The 15,909-nt window shown below is 48.5% G+C and overlaps 1 protein-coding gene across 5 annotated transcripts in view; it reads left to right on the top strand.

The window, feature by feature from the left end:
- The window catches only part of MED13L (mediator complex subunit 13L), a 213,787-nt gene that overhangs the window by 181,873 nt on the left and 16,005 nt on the right, over window positions 1-15,909 (top strand). For 3 of the 5 annotated variants that reach the window (XM_084764815.1, XM_084764817.1, XM_084764819.1), the window contains 8 exons: window positions 611-710; window positions 4,695-4,915; window positions 5,227-5,432; window positions 8,734-9,671; window positions 11,788-11,967; window positions 12,324-12,547; window positions 14,348-14,540; window positions 15,157-15,571. In XM_084764815.1, the coding sequence (XP_084620941.1) occupies window positions 611-710; window positions 4,695-4,915; window positions 5,227-5,432; window positions 8,734-9,671; window positions 11,788-11,967; window positions 12,324-12,547; window positions 14,348-14,540; window positions 15,157-15,571 (2,477 nt within the window). The remainder of the gene's footprint in view (window positions 1-610; window positions 711-4,694; window positions 4,916-5,226; window positions 5,433-8,733; window positions 9,672-11,787; window positions 11,968-12,323; window positions 12,548-14,347; window positions 14,541-15,156; window positions 15,572-15,909) is intronic. The other 2 variants (XM_084764816.1, XM_084764818.1) reach the window with 1 other exon arrangement.

Here is a 15,909-nt window from a genome sequence, read left to right as displayed (position 1 = left end):
GTGGCTGAACAATCAGATGTGTTTGTATTTAATTGTACCTATCAACTGTATATTATGTAGGTGTAAATAAAAGCCATTATATCTGTAAGATCCATTATTAAAATATTCCCAACTATACTTGCTTTCGTGACCAGCCCATTTGAGTTCTTAAAGGCACTCTTTCCTAGTAAGGACGTTGCCTTGTTTGAATAACTGGTCAGTTGTCTGCATTCTCCGGTTCTTAGACGGTGCTACCTTTGTGAAGATAGACGACAACAATTAAGTGAGAGTGCTAGAACATAAGCCTTAGCTTTGGGGAGCACAGGACCAAGAAAGAAGAGGCAGCCTCACAGCCAGCCACTGCTGGACTGTGGCCAGCCAGCTCCCGTGCTGTCAGGACTGCACTGGTGCTGACCTGGAGGCAGCATGGCTGCGGGTCTCAGCAGTTTGCCCACCAGGCCCCTGAAAATGGCTCACTTCTCTCTCCTACTGAAGCAGTTCTTGGCGTGTCCCTGGGGTCACCCACTGCCTGCCAGTGGTTCTGGGCGTCACAGAAGGGCAAGCTGCTGTATTTTTAAGGTTCAGTGGGCGTGCGCTCCCAAGTGTTCTAACAGTACCACTTTCTTCTCAGGCCGTGTCTCCTGCCCTGCGCTCATCCAAGATGCCTACTGTTGGGACTGAGGAGCGGCCCCCTGGGAAGGACGGAAGAGCTGCTGGCCCTTACCCTCCAAGTAGGTACAGGAGCCTGAACTGACATGGCTGCCACTGAGGATTCAAACAGAAGAAGCTAGTGCTTCTGAGAAGGCAGGAAGCTGTCCAGAGACAGAGCTATTCTCGGTTGACGTCAGACAGTGTTTTGTTCTCAAACTGAGAGTGGAGCTCCAGTGTAGAGGGCGGGAGTGCCTGGTGGGGCTGCTTCTCTAGTAGGGCACAAGCTGCACACTAACTTCAGACATGGCCACTGTGCGGAACTGCAGAAAGCGTTGCTACCTTCAAAATTTTGGTTGACTTCTGGGTAATGAGTGTTTGGGGTCACTGTCCAGGTTTCTGTTTCTCCTTTGAGAGAGAGGTCAAGGAGTAGGACAAGGAGTAGTATAGTCTTTACCTGAGGGAAGCTCGGGGCCCACAGAGAAAGGAGAGGCAGTGTGCTTCTTCAGACATTGAGGCTGACACATCCCATTACAAATCACCCTCAAATTCCTGCTCATTCACTTCAGCTGGTAATGAGAACAAATTGAGGGGAAACCACTATGTCACAAGATGAGTCAAAAAGTTTTATGAACCTATAAATGTAGTGCTGATTTACTCAGATGTAGAGGTGGATGTGTATAGAGATTGGGCTTTGACAGTTTAAGTAGACCCATAGCTTTTTAAAATAACAACGCTTTCTCAGGCATGGCATGGGTAGAAATGAATAACGACAGCCAGCCAGTCGCTGTAGTTTGCCTGTTGTTTTTTTAAAACCTTTTTTCTTTTTTTAATTACTCAACATTGTAGACTTTCACCAACATGAGATTTCATATGAAAGAAACATGCACAGGTGAGGACTTTGATGTGTGCTAACCCAGTTAGTCCCTTCCATTTCTTTGTGTGAGGGCACACAGCAGGAGCACTGCAGTGTCTGAGGATGTAGCCAAGGCTGTCCACTCACTGGAGCCACCTACGACAGCACCATTGGACTGTGTGCTAGTGTTTTGTTTTTACCTCAAGGGTGATTGTTTTTGAGAGCATGGACTCAGAATCTGATGCAAAGGTACAGGCTATAAAAATAAGTTAAAAACAAAGCACTGAAGAAAAGACCCAGAAAGATTCAGTACGAGACCAATTTGACTCTGTACTGGGGAAGGGGCAGAGCGGTGGGATGGATGGACAGAGGCAGACATGGTGCCTAGACACAGAGTTACCTCCTAGCCGTAGCCGTGCAAGCAGCTTGGCCTGTTTTCAGCTTCCCAGACTGCTGGGGAGCTATGAAATATAATAGCCACAAGGGCACCAGCAGAGTACAGAGAAGCTACAAACCGGGGCCCATGGAAGTAATTTGTTAATGAATTCTGCTGAGCTGGATATATCAGATGGCAGTTTTAGTGTAACTGAAGATGGAAAGTCATTGAGCACTTCCTGGGTGTCTCTGGAATTGTGTGCTTTACGTGTACAGCTTGTCTCAGTTTGCTCCAACTCCGGTGTGTCCTGAACACCCAGTAGCCACTTGTGGCTAGTGCATACAGGGGAAAGAAAAAGATCCCTTATTGCCAGTTTGTGTATGTAACAATGAAGGATCAGTAGATTGAGTAGACCAATTGCCTCTGAATTTCTTTGAAATCATTTTTTTTTTTTTAAAGAATGAGTCTTAGAGAAAACAAAAAACAAAACAAAGCAAAAACGAAAGATTTGGACCATGCAGTTAGTTTAATTCTGTGCATGGGATTCTGCTCTGTGCCCCAAGGCAGAAGGATCCTGAGAAAGAAGCCAGTGGTTTGGGATAGGGTGAAGGGTGCCAGAGGCTTTGAAAACATGGGGCTCTGATTTTATTAGATGGCATTAGTAAGGCGGATGGCTATAGCAGAAATACACTTACCATGTTTCTTACAGGAAATTTCAATCAAAGCTATTTATTTATGTATTTTAACTTTTAATAAGATTTCTTTGGTTGGTTAGGTTGTTTTGTTTTTTTGGGGTTTTTTGTTTGTTTTTTGGTTTGTTGGTTGTTGGTTGGTTTTTTTCCAAGACAGGGTTTCTCTGTGTAGCCCTGGCTGTCCTGGACTCACTTTGTAGACAAGGCTAGTCTTGAACTCACAGAGATCCATCTGCTTCTACCTCCCGATTGCTGGGATTACAGGCATGCACCACCACACCCAGCAAGGTATTTATTATTTTTAATAGAGTGTGGGGTGGGAGTGCATGCTCACACATGTGTACATGCCCCCTTGAGGTCAGAGATATTGGATCCCCTGCAACTAGAGGTACAGACAGTGTGAGCTGCTGTGTGGGTGCTGGGAACTGAACCTGGGTCCTCTACAAGAGCAGCAGTGCTCTTAACTGCTGAGCCGTCTTTCTACCCTCTGTAATTTTTGTTTGTTTGTTTGAAAGGGTCTCACCCTGTACCCCTGGCTGCCCTGGGACTAGCTGTCTGTGTAGACCAGGATGGTCTTGAACTCAGAGATTAGCCAGCCTGTCTCCTGAGGCCTCAGCAGTACTGGATTCATGGTGGCTTTGGCATATAGGGGAATGGGCTCCATTGTGGAAACACACACGTGCTGTTGTGCTGTTCCCTTTGAGCTTGCCCTCCCGGCCCTTCCAGCCCATCCACCCTCTCCTCACTGGCTCTGACTCCTCCAGAGTCTAGGTAAAACCTTCGCCGTAGTCAGATGTTATCGTGTTATCGTGACACTAGGAGAATTATGCTTTAGCTTCCTGTGAGAATCTTAGAGTTGTTGTTCTTTAGTGTAGGGAAATGTTAGGGGTGTGGCGTTCATTGCTCAAGTCAGCCCTTACCCTTTGTTGGAAATAAAGTGTTGATTTGATTAGAGACCTTTCTCCTGCCTTAGAGTTAATAACTTGTACGTAGGGTCTCCCATAATTGGCTTGGCTGGCCTCCCTACTCATAGGCATGCGTAAGTCGTAAATCCTACTACACAGACAGCAAGTAGAGATAAAGGCTCTGAAGGGCCGCTCAAGCTGCCTGTGATTCCCTCTTCAGGGTGTCCATTTACTCCCTCCGTGTAGTGAAGCTGTTGGATGCTCCCTTGTCCCAAGGGTGAGCAACCAAGCCTGTTGAAAGTTGCATATCTCAGGGTGACATGCTACTAGTTGGCCAGTGAGACCCTGAGGGCGGATGTGTCCCAGCCACAGCTGAGCTCTGCCTGGAGGGCAGACCCTGATGAATGTGCAGCTAAAGGCATAGTCAAGTTCATTATTCCATATGAATTCCTGCTTAAGGGCTAGATGCCACATACCAGCTTAGCTAAATGTTGGGGCATCAAGAAAGCCCATAGCTGAGGAAGTAGAGACAGCAAACAACAAATCACATAAACTCCCAGTTCCACACACAGTGCACCACCTAGCGGCCACGCCTTATAACCACAGCTTGCTGAGCCAGTTAGTAAACTGATGGATATACCAATACTGTGAAGATGATGGGAAGTGGGTACTAAGGATGTCCCTCCTTCCTGCTGGAGACAGAGCCCAGGAATGGACATAGGCTTTGTAAAATGCCTTCTGGCCACTGAATGCTTCTTAAATAGTGTGCCCTGCCCTGTTGACAGAACCTGTAGAGTCTGGGTAGTATTAGTCACAACTCCAAAACTTTGATAGAAGTCCAGAAAGACAGTGTGGACCTGTTTCCCACAGAGAGCTGGATGGTGTGATGCAGTTAAACCAACCCTCCATCCTGGCTCTAAATAATTTTTATTTTCTGTGATATTTCAAAAATACTGGGAAAGGAAGATAGACTTTTTTTTTTCACAGTGTAGTGGATTGCTTCCACTTTCTGCTTAACTTGTCTCCTTCAGTTTTTTCATAGAGTCAATTATTGGAAGAAAACTGGCCACTCTAGGTCATTACATCAGCATTATGTCATAGAGCACTAGGAAGAGCGTGGATGCCTGAGGGTGGCCTGCATCCTGACATTCCATAGCCTTGTGGGGACACTGCTGTGCATGGCTGTCACAGATTTCAAGAGGCTTGCTGTTAAGATGCACTTTTAATTTTGTTTCTAGCAGTTGCAGACTTGCAAAGGATGTTCCCCACCCCTCCATCATTGGAACAGCATCCTGCGTTTTCTCCTGTGATGAATTATAAAGATGGAGTGAGTTCAGAGACAGCAACTGCATTGGGCATGATGGAGAGTCCTGTGGTCAGTATTGTCCCCACACACCTCACGGAGTTCAGGATGGAAGTGGAAGATGGCTTAGGAAGTCCCAAGCCAGAGGAGATAAAGGTAATTCTCAATGTAGGGCCTTCCTTCCCCAAGGCTGGGCTGCTTCCCTGTGGGCCCCATGACCTTCAGTGAGTGCTGTGTGCCACACACAAGCACATGAGGACCGTTGAGACTGGGGCACGCCGCTGGCACACTCACACCGTGGCCCTTGCTTCATTAATAATGTTGGCGTTTGATTTTTTTTTTTAATTTACCATTGTAGAGAACTATTGAATTACAGTAGATTTTGTGCCTATGTTTTATGAGGCACCAAGGAACTGTAGGTGGTTCCAGTTTGCCAGCATTAAACTAGCCCCATTTCGTTGTCACAGGACTTTTCATACGTGCACAAGGTGCCGCAATTCCAGCCTTTCGTGGGGTCCTCCATGTTTGCTCCGCTGAAGACGCTGCCGAGCCATTGCCTGCTGCCCCTGAAGACACCTGATGCCTGTCTGTTCCGGCCCTCATGGGCAGTTCCTCCTAAAATGGAACAGCTGCCCATGCCCCCTGCAGCCACTTCCATTAGAGACGGTTACAAGTACGTGCGGGTCTCTGCCAGTTCCCATACATGATGCCACCTTACCATTTCTAAGTACTTGTCACAGGGCCATAGTAGCTCATCCCCTGAGACTGGTTTTTTGACCATGTTGTCTTATGTGGGAAATATGTGTTTATTTTTAAATAAGGTTCCTAAATATAGACAAATTAAGAATATTTTAGAGTGCTACATGCAAGTCTAAGCTGGTGGTTGCCATAGAGTCTATGCTTGGCTGGAGTTGCTGATATTTGTGGGTAGTGGTAGGAGCTTTGATCTGTGCGCAGTAGTGATCTCTGTGGGACTTTTAAAGACACTTTAAAATTAGGCCAAACAGCAATAGATCTCGGTGTGATTTGGGCAAGGTGAAGGGAGACGTGGTGATGTTGATATCTCCTGTTGCCCAGAGAAATTGAGTTTGTATCAGCAGTGCAGGCTTGACTTTCTCTGAAATAAATAACTTCTTAATCAGACAAACACAAATGCACATGTGTGTCCCAGCCACATGTGTGTGTGGATGTCTAAGCACGTAAAGTGCAAGTTGCTGCTGCTTTACCAGGTCCCACTGCAGGGACTGTAGAGATGGGCCGGCTCCAGCTCGTACCTCTTCTCGGGGACAGTTGCCAGGCAGGGAGACTGATATATGTTGTCTTGTTTTAAAATGTTAGCAGCTAATTCAAAGATGAGCCTTAGGAGCCAGTGAAATAAATTTGTGGTTCAGGAGTCATCTGTAGTCCACATGTCTGTGACTTATAACCAGCTATAATTCAGTGACAGACCCCAGCGGTTCACATTGTCAGTGTGAAAGTGAGGGAGTGGGGTAGCAATGTGGCAGAAGGACCCTGGGCCTGGAGCTAGGCTGCTGTGCCATGCGACAGCCCTGCCTTCTGAGAAGGCTGTGTTTGCGCGTAAAGGCCGGGGACATGGACCTTCTGCTCTTTACAGTGGGACTCTTCTGTCCTGACTGCCCAGAACCTTGGGAAAGCTCCAGCAGCCAATGGCTGCGACCCTCAATGGAGACAACTGGGTAACGCTGCCCTGCAAGTCTGGCCTGGGCTGCTGCCAAGCACACTTGGGCTCTAGCCGCTGAGCAAGGTCCTGCAGCATCAGCCCCAGACTCCCAGGACAGGTTCTGGGTCATCATCGCTCCTGCCCATTGCATGTGTCCTCTGCAACCAGAGATGAGACTGGCAGTGCCACAGAGCCCTGGGATACGAGGAAGGTGCTTTGTGTCCTCACCATCTAATGTGGCCATGGGCCAGCACTGGCCACTTACCTGGTACCTCGCAGGTTGTTAGCTATGCTTCATTTAAATCTAGCACTGGGCTCCAGGAACTGCCTCACTCAGCAGCCCAGCTCCACACTGTCAGCGTCCCACTGTGCTCTCCAGTGTCCACTGCCCTGGGCCCAGGTTCCGTGCTCAGAACACTTGGAGATGCCTGCTTCAGGCCTACTGTGTATCATGGCAGCTTTTCTATCTCTGCCGACTGTCCCACTTTTCACACAGTGTTGGTTTTCAGTCCATTCTTCATAACAGAGACAATGAAGCTGCTAAGTAAGATGAAGTCTGTTTCTACCCAGGGAACAGTTAGATTACTTAGATTTTCAGTAAGCAGTCATGGTTCCTTTCTGATCCAAACTGCAGAGTCATTTTAGAATTGTGTTGACCAGGAAAAGGTAAAAGGTGCCTGATGAGCTTGCAGATAGTTATTTATTACACTGTTCAGTTTCTGTCAGCTTTGTCTGGACCCAAGAAACCCCTGTATGTCAGGGTTTATATACTGCCTAACGTAGATTCCTGGGCCAGCAGTATAGGTTCTAAAGGATTACAGGGCAACGACTTGTGTAAGCGAATGGATCTGTAGCTTACAGAGGAGTGGCGGGGTAAGCACAGGACTCATGTGTCGGGAGAGCCATTAGGACTGAAACACTTGGTGTTGCTGATGCCTTGTGAGTGCAGAGTGGGCTTGTGTGCTGTCTCCAGGTCTGTGGGAGTGTGCTAAGGATGTGTTTTATAGTGGTAGAACATCCAAATGCTGCAGACATGGTCTCTTTTTCTGCCTGGCTGCTCTCCCCAGGACACTACTTACGAGATAAAACAACCTTGTCTGTCTCCAGAATGAGTGATTGTATGTAGTGCATACATTGAAAGATGAAGGGGACTGGCAGGGGAACCCACAGAAATCTCTTGGTGCCTATTAACCCCAGTCTGTGCATCCTTCCTGGTGACTGCTGAATGGCACCAAACCCTACCCAGAACAGGCAGATGGCTGGGTGCAATAGTCACATAGTCCTGGGAACAGGCAAACCTGGCTATGGCTGCCTTCTCCGAATTAGGAAAGTGCCACATTGGAATGTGTATTATTTGGTTGCAGCTACTTACCGTTACAGTTATAGCCTCAAAGAAAAGTGCACAGGCAGGCTCTCAGATTCAGAAAGGCAGAGCTGTCCCTAACACTGCCCTGCAGCATTGAGGCTGGTCTAGTCTGCATCCCATGCACTGTCAGCAGAGTGCTTCCCACAGCTTCCTTCATGCCCACTCTCACGCTTGCTATAAAAAGCATGGAAGCTCCCCGCAGGGTGAGGTAAGGACCACGAAGTGTGGATTATGTGCTAAGGAAGTGTCATGTGTGAGTATGTGTAGTAGCATTTTTAAGAATTCTGGAATTTTGGTTTCTTTAAAAGAACACAGGAATATTATTATAAGAATGTGCTTTTGTTTTAATCCCAAGTGTAGGGATGTGGGCTGCTTCGGGTTGTCTGCAGCTGCTGACTGTGATTTGTCTCGTGCTCTAGCAGAAACATGGCTTTGCCATCTGTAGATAATTTTCGCAGTTGTGTGACATTTGGAATTCTTGGAACTTTTCAGAGGGTACATAAATGCAAGGGCACAAGAGGCAATGCCGGTGGTTGGTGGTAGTTTAGGGAGGTTGGTTGCAGTTTGTTAGTAGCCATTCTCAAAGAAGAAACAAAAGGAAAGAAAGAAATTAGATTCAGGGATCTCCCTGCCCGCCCCCTCTCTTTCCCCCTTTTTCTTGTTTCTCTCTTATCTAATGTTAGGGGATCAAAGTGGGTAGGATAAAGGGTGGAAAAAGAAGACCCCACAAAATAGCAAAGGTCAGCTACAGGTGTGAGTATGTGTGTGCACACTTGCACATCTGGGAGAGGAAGAGGGAGGGGGAGAGAGAGGCGATGGAGGGGGATCGAGAGATCCCAGATGCTCAGTGCAGGGCTGTGGTGTGAGGTGTGCAGGGTGCTTCTGTGTCTGCTGCCCATCCTCATCGCTACTTTGTGTGTGTTGCAGCAATGTGCCTAGTGTTGGGAGCCTCGCAGATGCAGACTATCTGAATACACCACAGATGAACACACCTGTGACGCTGAACAGCACCGCCCCTGCCAGCAACAGTGGAGCTGGAGTCCTTCCATCTCCAGCTACGCCTCGATTCTCTGTCCCCACTCCACGAACCCCCAGGACTCCAAGAACTCCCAGAGGTGGGGGTACTGCTAGTGGCCAAGGATCTGTGAAATACGACAGCACCGATCAGGGGTCACCAGCCTCCACCCCATCTACCACAAGGCCCCTTAACTCTGTGGAGCCTGCCACCATGCAGCCAATTCCTGAGGCCCACAGTCTCTATGTCACCTTGATTCTGTCAGATTCCGTGATGAATGTCTTCAAGGACAGGAACTTTGACAGCTGTTGCATCTGTGCCTGCAACATGAACATCAAAGGGGCAGATGTCGGCCTGTACATCCCCGACTCCTCCAAAGAGGACCAGTACCGCTGCACCTGTGGGTTTAGTGCCATCATGAACCGTAAACTAGGTTACAACTCGGGGCTCTTCCTTGAAGATGAGCTGGATATTTTTGGGAAGAATTCTGATATTGGCCAGGCTGCAGAGAGACGCTTAATGATGTGTCAGTCCACCTTTCTTCCTCAGATGGAGGGGGCCCGGAAAGCCCCAGAGCCCCCCGTAAGCCTCCTCCTGCTCCTCCAGAACCAGCACACGCAGCCCTTCGCCTCTCTCAGCTTCCTGGATTACATCTCCTCCAACAGTCGCCACGCGCTGCCCTCTGTGAGCTGGACTTATGACCGGGTGCAGGCAGATAACAATGATTACTGGACAGAGTGCTTCAACGCACTGGAGCAGGGGAGGCAGTACGTAGATAATCCCACAGGAGGGAAAGTGGACGAGGCTCTGGTGAGAAGTGCCACTGTGCACTGTTGGCCTCACAGCAACGGTAGGTGTCCCAGAGTGCAGATGGACATCAGAAGCTATCTTGCTGCCGATGACAACTTAAAGCTTTCTTTACCTCTTCACAAAAGTCTAAGATTTAACTGGAAGTGAGGGTGGGCTGTGCTGTTTCCCCTACAATATGGGGGTAGGTATGTCTTCTGGTGATGCTTGTGGAGAAAAGTAATTGCCTCTTGAAAATGTGCAGTTACATTAAATCGCAAACAAACAGGCAGCTCCTGGTAGCAGCTCCTGGCCAAGTATATAAAACTGATGGTACCCAGGCATCCTTCTGGCCACGCATCATGAAACTGGCCACACATGTCCAGAGTACTTTCTCCTCCTGGTTTTCTCAGTGTGCTACATCTCTGGGCTCAGTGACCACATGTGACTCTGCTGTGGTTAGTGGGGCACATCCCAGGGGCTCAGGGGCTCGTGCTATTTAAAATAGCCAACTAGCCTACAGCCTAGCTTAGTGGCAGGGCCTGTGTTTTGCATGTGAAAAGCCCTCAGTTCAGACCCTAGCACTGAGGGGAGAAGGGGAAACTTACCTCCAGGTGACAAACATTTTTGGAATTGGGCTGTACAGATGCTGAGCAGGCAGCTCCCCCTCTACTCTGTGACATGTCCAGGCATAAAATGGTGACCAAGGAGGGAGGTATCTGCCTTTCTAGACTTTGTAATCTGTTTGGGAGAGTGACTATTGCATATTAAATAAATGCACAGGAAGCACATTGAAGCAAATTATCAGTGATGGAAACATGGGCCAGAGGACCCGCCCCATGGTGTGGGCATGAGGGGACCCACCCCATGTCAGGAGGTCAGGCCTTCCCCTTGAACAGGCAGCAGCAAGTGCACCACTCTTGTTTCACAGAGAACTGAAAGAGGTGAGAAGTAAGGGCCATAGCAGTAGAGCCTTCATCCAAAAAGCAAGAAAGATAATCATTCCTGGAAGGTATTTTTTAAAGATACATCAGGTTTGTATAGGTAAATGAGAAAACAACGAAAGTCTACATTCTGACCATAATGTAGGATGAGGATGAGAATACGGAAGACAGATCTGGGGAAACTGAAAACCAAAACGCAACCAGCAGGTTGGAACTAGAGAGGTAGCTGAGTGGCTAGGAGCTTGTACTCATGCTTGTGGGAGTAAAGATGGGGATCTTTGTGAATTTTAGGCCACCCTGGTCCGCAAAGCAAGCCTCAGGCTAGCCAGGGCTATATAGTGAAAACCTGCCTCAGGACCCCCCCCCCCAAAAAAAAAGATAGAATTCCCATGTAAAGGACTTGAGTTCAGTTCCCAGTACACTCTTGTACTGGTACCCACATCCAGGCACACGTGCATACACGTAATAAAATGTTTTCATTTAGATTTGTACAGACGAATGTTTCATCTGTGTGTATGTGTGCCCACCATGTGTATACAGGCCTGGGGCCCACAGAGGTCAGAAGAGGGCACTGGCTCCCCTGCAGCTGTAATTAGAGATGGTTGTGAGCCACCATGTCAGTGCTGGGACCTGAGCCCCAGTCCCTGCAAGAACAAGTGTGCTTAACAGCTGAGCCGTCTCGTAAGCCCCAATGTTAAGATATTTTAATAAAAGAAACAGTTACAGAATAAGAAGAAAATAAATAGCTTATTTTAGGGTGGGAAGAGATAGGCGTATTTCAGAGCTATCTAGGGAGTGGTACAGGCCCTTTCTCTAGAAAGCATTCAGCCTGTTGGTGTTGCTGTGAGGATATTTGACAAGTTTTCCTCAGTCTCTTCCTTTTTGTTCCCTTATCCTCAAAATGTTGATGTGTGTAAATGAAAGGAATATGGTAAGTAAAGAGCTTTTGTGCCTCTGTGTCTTCTGAAAAATGTTAGAAACAGGTTTACATGATTGGAAAACTGAGACTTTTTTACTTACTCCTTTTACACAATTTTTTCGGTTGAATACTTCCAAGTAGTGCTCCTTACTTCCCTCTTTACTCTTGTTAACAAGTTTCTAGTTATTGACTATAACTTGGAAGACCCTCTCCTTGATTCCCAGGTTGCCAATCTCCTAGGACTGGAGACCAGGATGGTGTCTAGAGGGAGAGTACTGCCCTTAGTCCATGTCCTGTGCTCTTCTCTCCTCCCACAGTGCTGGACACGAGTATGCTCTCCTCCCAAGACGTGGTGCGCATGCTGCTGTCGCTGCAGCCCTTCCTGCAGGATGCTATCCAGAAGAAGCGCACAGGCAGGACCTGGGAGAACATCCAGCATGTGCAGGGACCACTCACCTGGCAGCAGTTCCATAAGATGGCAGGGCGTGGGACCTATGGTGAGCCTTATGCTTCCATGGCTAGGCAAGACGTAGCCTCCCCAGTCACACTTAGATGCCCTAAAGGAGCTCTGCCTCAGCCCATGGTGTCTGCCCATCTGGATTTCTGTCTTTGCTCAGTATCCTGCTCCATGGCCAGGCTCCCTGCTGTGCTGAAGCACACTGAAGCCATGTACCTAGGACGTAAGCCTGGCTGCCGCCTTCTGCCCTGTGAGGCTCTTCATTGGGGCCCATTCTGTGAGCTGATGGCAGGAGCACTCTTAGAGCGTGCAGTAGGCTCCTGAGGCCCAGACCCCGAGGCAGAGCATCAGGGACTGCCACTGTCCAGTCACTTCCTAACAGCAGCCTCATTCCAGGTTCAGAGGAGTCTCCTGAGCCACTGCCCATCCCCACTCTGCTGGTGGGCTACGACAAGGAGTTCTTGACCATCTCACCCTTCTCCTTGCCCTTCTGGGAGAGGCTGCTCTTGGAGCCCTATGGGGGCCACCGTGATGTTGCTTACATTGTGGTGTGTCCAGAAAACGAGGCCTTGCTCGAAGGAGCCAAAACTTTCTTCAGGGACTTGAGTGCTGTATATGAGGTGAGCATTCTGTGGGGCTTCCTCCCTGACATGGGGCCTGTGTCTGGCTGTAACTGAAAGAACAAACCTGGAGATAGATCTTAAGGAGAGTTTGTAAATAGAGATGGATTGTAGAGTTAAACTGTTGTTTTGTGTCTTTGGTTTTGTTTGTTTATTTCTAGAAAAGCATTGCTTCCCCAGGTTCTCTATTAGGTTGAGAAGAGCAGACTCACCACACACCCAATGCCACCCACGGTCTTCCCACTTACCAGCTCAGACTCTCTGAGCATGTGCCAATGCATGGGGGAGGGGGTCTTTAAACAGGAGTCACGGAAAACATTTCCCTTGAAAAATACCTGAAGGCGCCAGGCGGTGGTAGCGCACGCCTTTAATCCCAGCACTCGGGAGGCAGAGGCAGGCGGATCGCTGTGAGTTCGAGGCCAGCCTGGTCTACAAAGTGAGTCCAGGACAGCCAAGGCTACACAGAGAAACCCTGTCTCGAAAAACAAAAAAAAAAAAACAAAAAAAAAAAACAAAAAAAGAAAAGAAAAGAAAAAAGAAAAATACCTGAAGGATAAATTTAATGGATTGTGCTTCTGTTGTGTTTTAACACTACATTCATCTTAATACTAAAACTTTGGTGTAGATTAAAAATATGTTAACCATATTGATATGAAAACCAGGAAGATGGTTTTGCATCATTAGTATGTATAGCAGTTCCTTTAGTTGTGAAGTCTGAACGTGTGTCTTCAAAGCACAAAGGCCTTGTACTTGTCACCCCAGTACCTGCGTGTTGGCAATGTGGAATGAAACCAGTACTTGCTAAAGTGCCTAGAGTGCTGGCGAGCACCTCGAGCACTGCAGAAGCTTTGCAGATAAGGCAGCCAGCTGGACTCCAGATACATTCTAGAGCAGGATTCACTATCTGTGAGTGTCTGGGTGAATATGGTCTTGTGGCTAGCTGAGGAGATGCTAACTGACAATGTATTGGCATCTGTAAACCTTGGACACTGTCACTTCTGTCTGTGCCTACAAAGCACGGTTAAGTCACAATTAAGCCATCACAGACAGCTCATCTGCCTTCTCTGGAATGACCCTCCAGCCTGATGCAAAGCGTCATGGCTCACTGGGTCTGTTTAGGGTGCCACTCCCACCCCCAGGAGCCGGTCATGGAGGTACACTCAGGGAGTGTAGGGTTGCTTAGCTCTCCTGGCCTGTTTTCTGTTGCTGTGATAAAACACTGACCCAAATCAGCTCGGGGAGGAAAGGGTTTAGTTCATCTTCCATGTGCGGAAGTCAGGGCAGGAAGCTGGAGGCAGGAGCTGAAGCAGAGGCCATGGAGGATGCTGCTTGCTGATTCACGCTCTCTGCTTGCTCAGCTGCCTTTGTTATGTAGTTCCCACTGTGGGCTGGGCACCCCCACATCCATCACTAGTCAGGGAAGTGCCCCATGGGCCAGCGTACTGCAGGCAGTTTCTTCATTGAGCCTCCCACTTCCTAAGCATGTCTAGTTTGTGTCATGTTGACCACAACTAACCAGCACAGGAGCCTTCATCTCATTAGCTGCTGTAAGAGATACTGGGCCCCCTTCCCAGCCAAGCTAAAGTTCCCTCTCACAGTCGATTCTGTGAGCGCTCTGCGCAGCTCCCTGTGAGTACCTGTTAGCCTGTGACCCTCAGCAGTGCTCAGCACAGGCACTGCTAGAGCAGCTCTGCCTCCTCAGAGCCTCTCACCCAGAGCGGTTTCAGGAAGACAGGCTACTAGTGCCAGTGTGCTAGCATGGGTCTGTGAGGCTGTAGTGACCATCTCGTGTGCTGTCAGATGTGTCGGCTGGGACAGCACAAGCCCATCTGCAAAGTGCTCCGTGACGGGATCATGCGTGTGGGGAAGACCGTGGCACAGAAGCTGACCGAGGAGCTTGTGAGTGAATGGTTTAACCAGCCCTGGAGCAGTGAGGAGAGTGACAATCATTCCAGACTCAAACTTTACGCTCAAGTTTGCCGCCATCACCTAGGTAAATGGGAGACTTGGTGACATAAAGTAGGCATGTCTTTATGTTTGGGTAGTAAAGCTGTGTGGGGGAGGGAGGGTTTATCTATGTAGCCCTCTGCCTTCTGAGTATTGGCACTAGGGTGCGTGCCACCATGCCTGACTAAATCCTGATTTATATCCTAATTCGGGATGTATATCCTTTAAAGTTGCTTCCTGGGGTTATATGTGCTTACAGCCATTTTGAAAATAGCAGCAGTACTTGGTCTTGTGTGGAGGTGTATATCCATGATGCACCGCGTGACTGTGGAGGTGTATATCATGATGCACTGCGTGGCTGTGGAGGTGTATATCCATGATGCACTGCGTGGCTGTGGAGGCGTATATCTATGGTATACTCTAGGGCTATGGGCACATGCACAGCTAAGGGGTCTAGTTCTCAGTGACATCAGAAAGGAAACTTGTTATGAGCTAGTTCTTCTCTGTCTCTTCCAGTAAGCCAATTGTAGAATTGACGGGTTGCTTCATGTACATTCAGCCATTTACACGCATAGGAGTTTATATTCAAATGTGCTAGCAGTGTTCAAGGTGTCCAGTGTGCCAAGCTGAGAGTCACTGAGATCATTTTTGTCTTCTTTCAGCACCTTATTTAGCCACTCTGCAGCTGGACAGTGGCCTACTGATGCCACCTAAGCACCAGAGCCCACCAGCAGAAGCACAGGGACAAGCCACACCTGGGAATGCTGGGTCTTTACCTTCAAATTCAGGCTCAGTAGCACCCTCAGCTGGCAGCGCATTCAACCCCATCTCCAGCTCTGCAAACCCTGCAGCAAGTAGTTCATCTGCCTCCTCTGGGCCGCCAGGCTCCTCGGCTGCCTCTGCTCCAGGCATCACTCAGATGAACACTACCTCTTCTTCAGGATTCAGTGGTGGTGTTGGAGGGCAGACCTCCAGTGCTGGGGGTAGCTCCACAGATCGAACCCCAGGGAGTGTGGCTTGTGGAGACACCGAGCCTGGACAGAGCTCTGCCCAGCCCTCACAGGATGGACAAGACAGGTGTGTTCGTTTCTCACCAACCTAGAATGGGGCTTCAGCTTGGACAGTCCTCCCTTCGTTCCCACCCCTCACACACACACTCCAAGACTCGCAAAACCTATTAGAGTGCTCTTTTATCCTCGCAAATAAAAAGTGACCAGTGTTGCTCGGTGGGTACATTAAGAGATGGAACTTTAATTAACTTGCACATTATTGAGTTTATTAGCTGGTCTTGTTATAAAACCTCTCTGTGCAGTATTAACACAGAAAATAAGGGAGTCAAAGAAAACTCCCATTTTAAAGTAACCGGGCTGAGTGGCCTGTTGTAAATCGCTCAGAACCAGGAGTGTTTGACGAGT

Source organism: Acomys minous (assembly GCF_964271855.1).
Source record: "Acomys minous genome assembly, chromosome: 16".
Taxonomy (NCBI): domain Eukaryota; kingdom Metazoa; phylum Chordata; class Mammalia; order Rodentia; family Muridae; genus Acomys; species Acomys minous.
The sequence above is the reverse complement of the archived record's forward strand: the minus strand, read 5'-3'. Positions and strand labels throughout refer to the sequence as shown.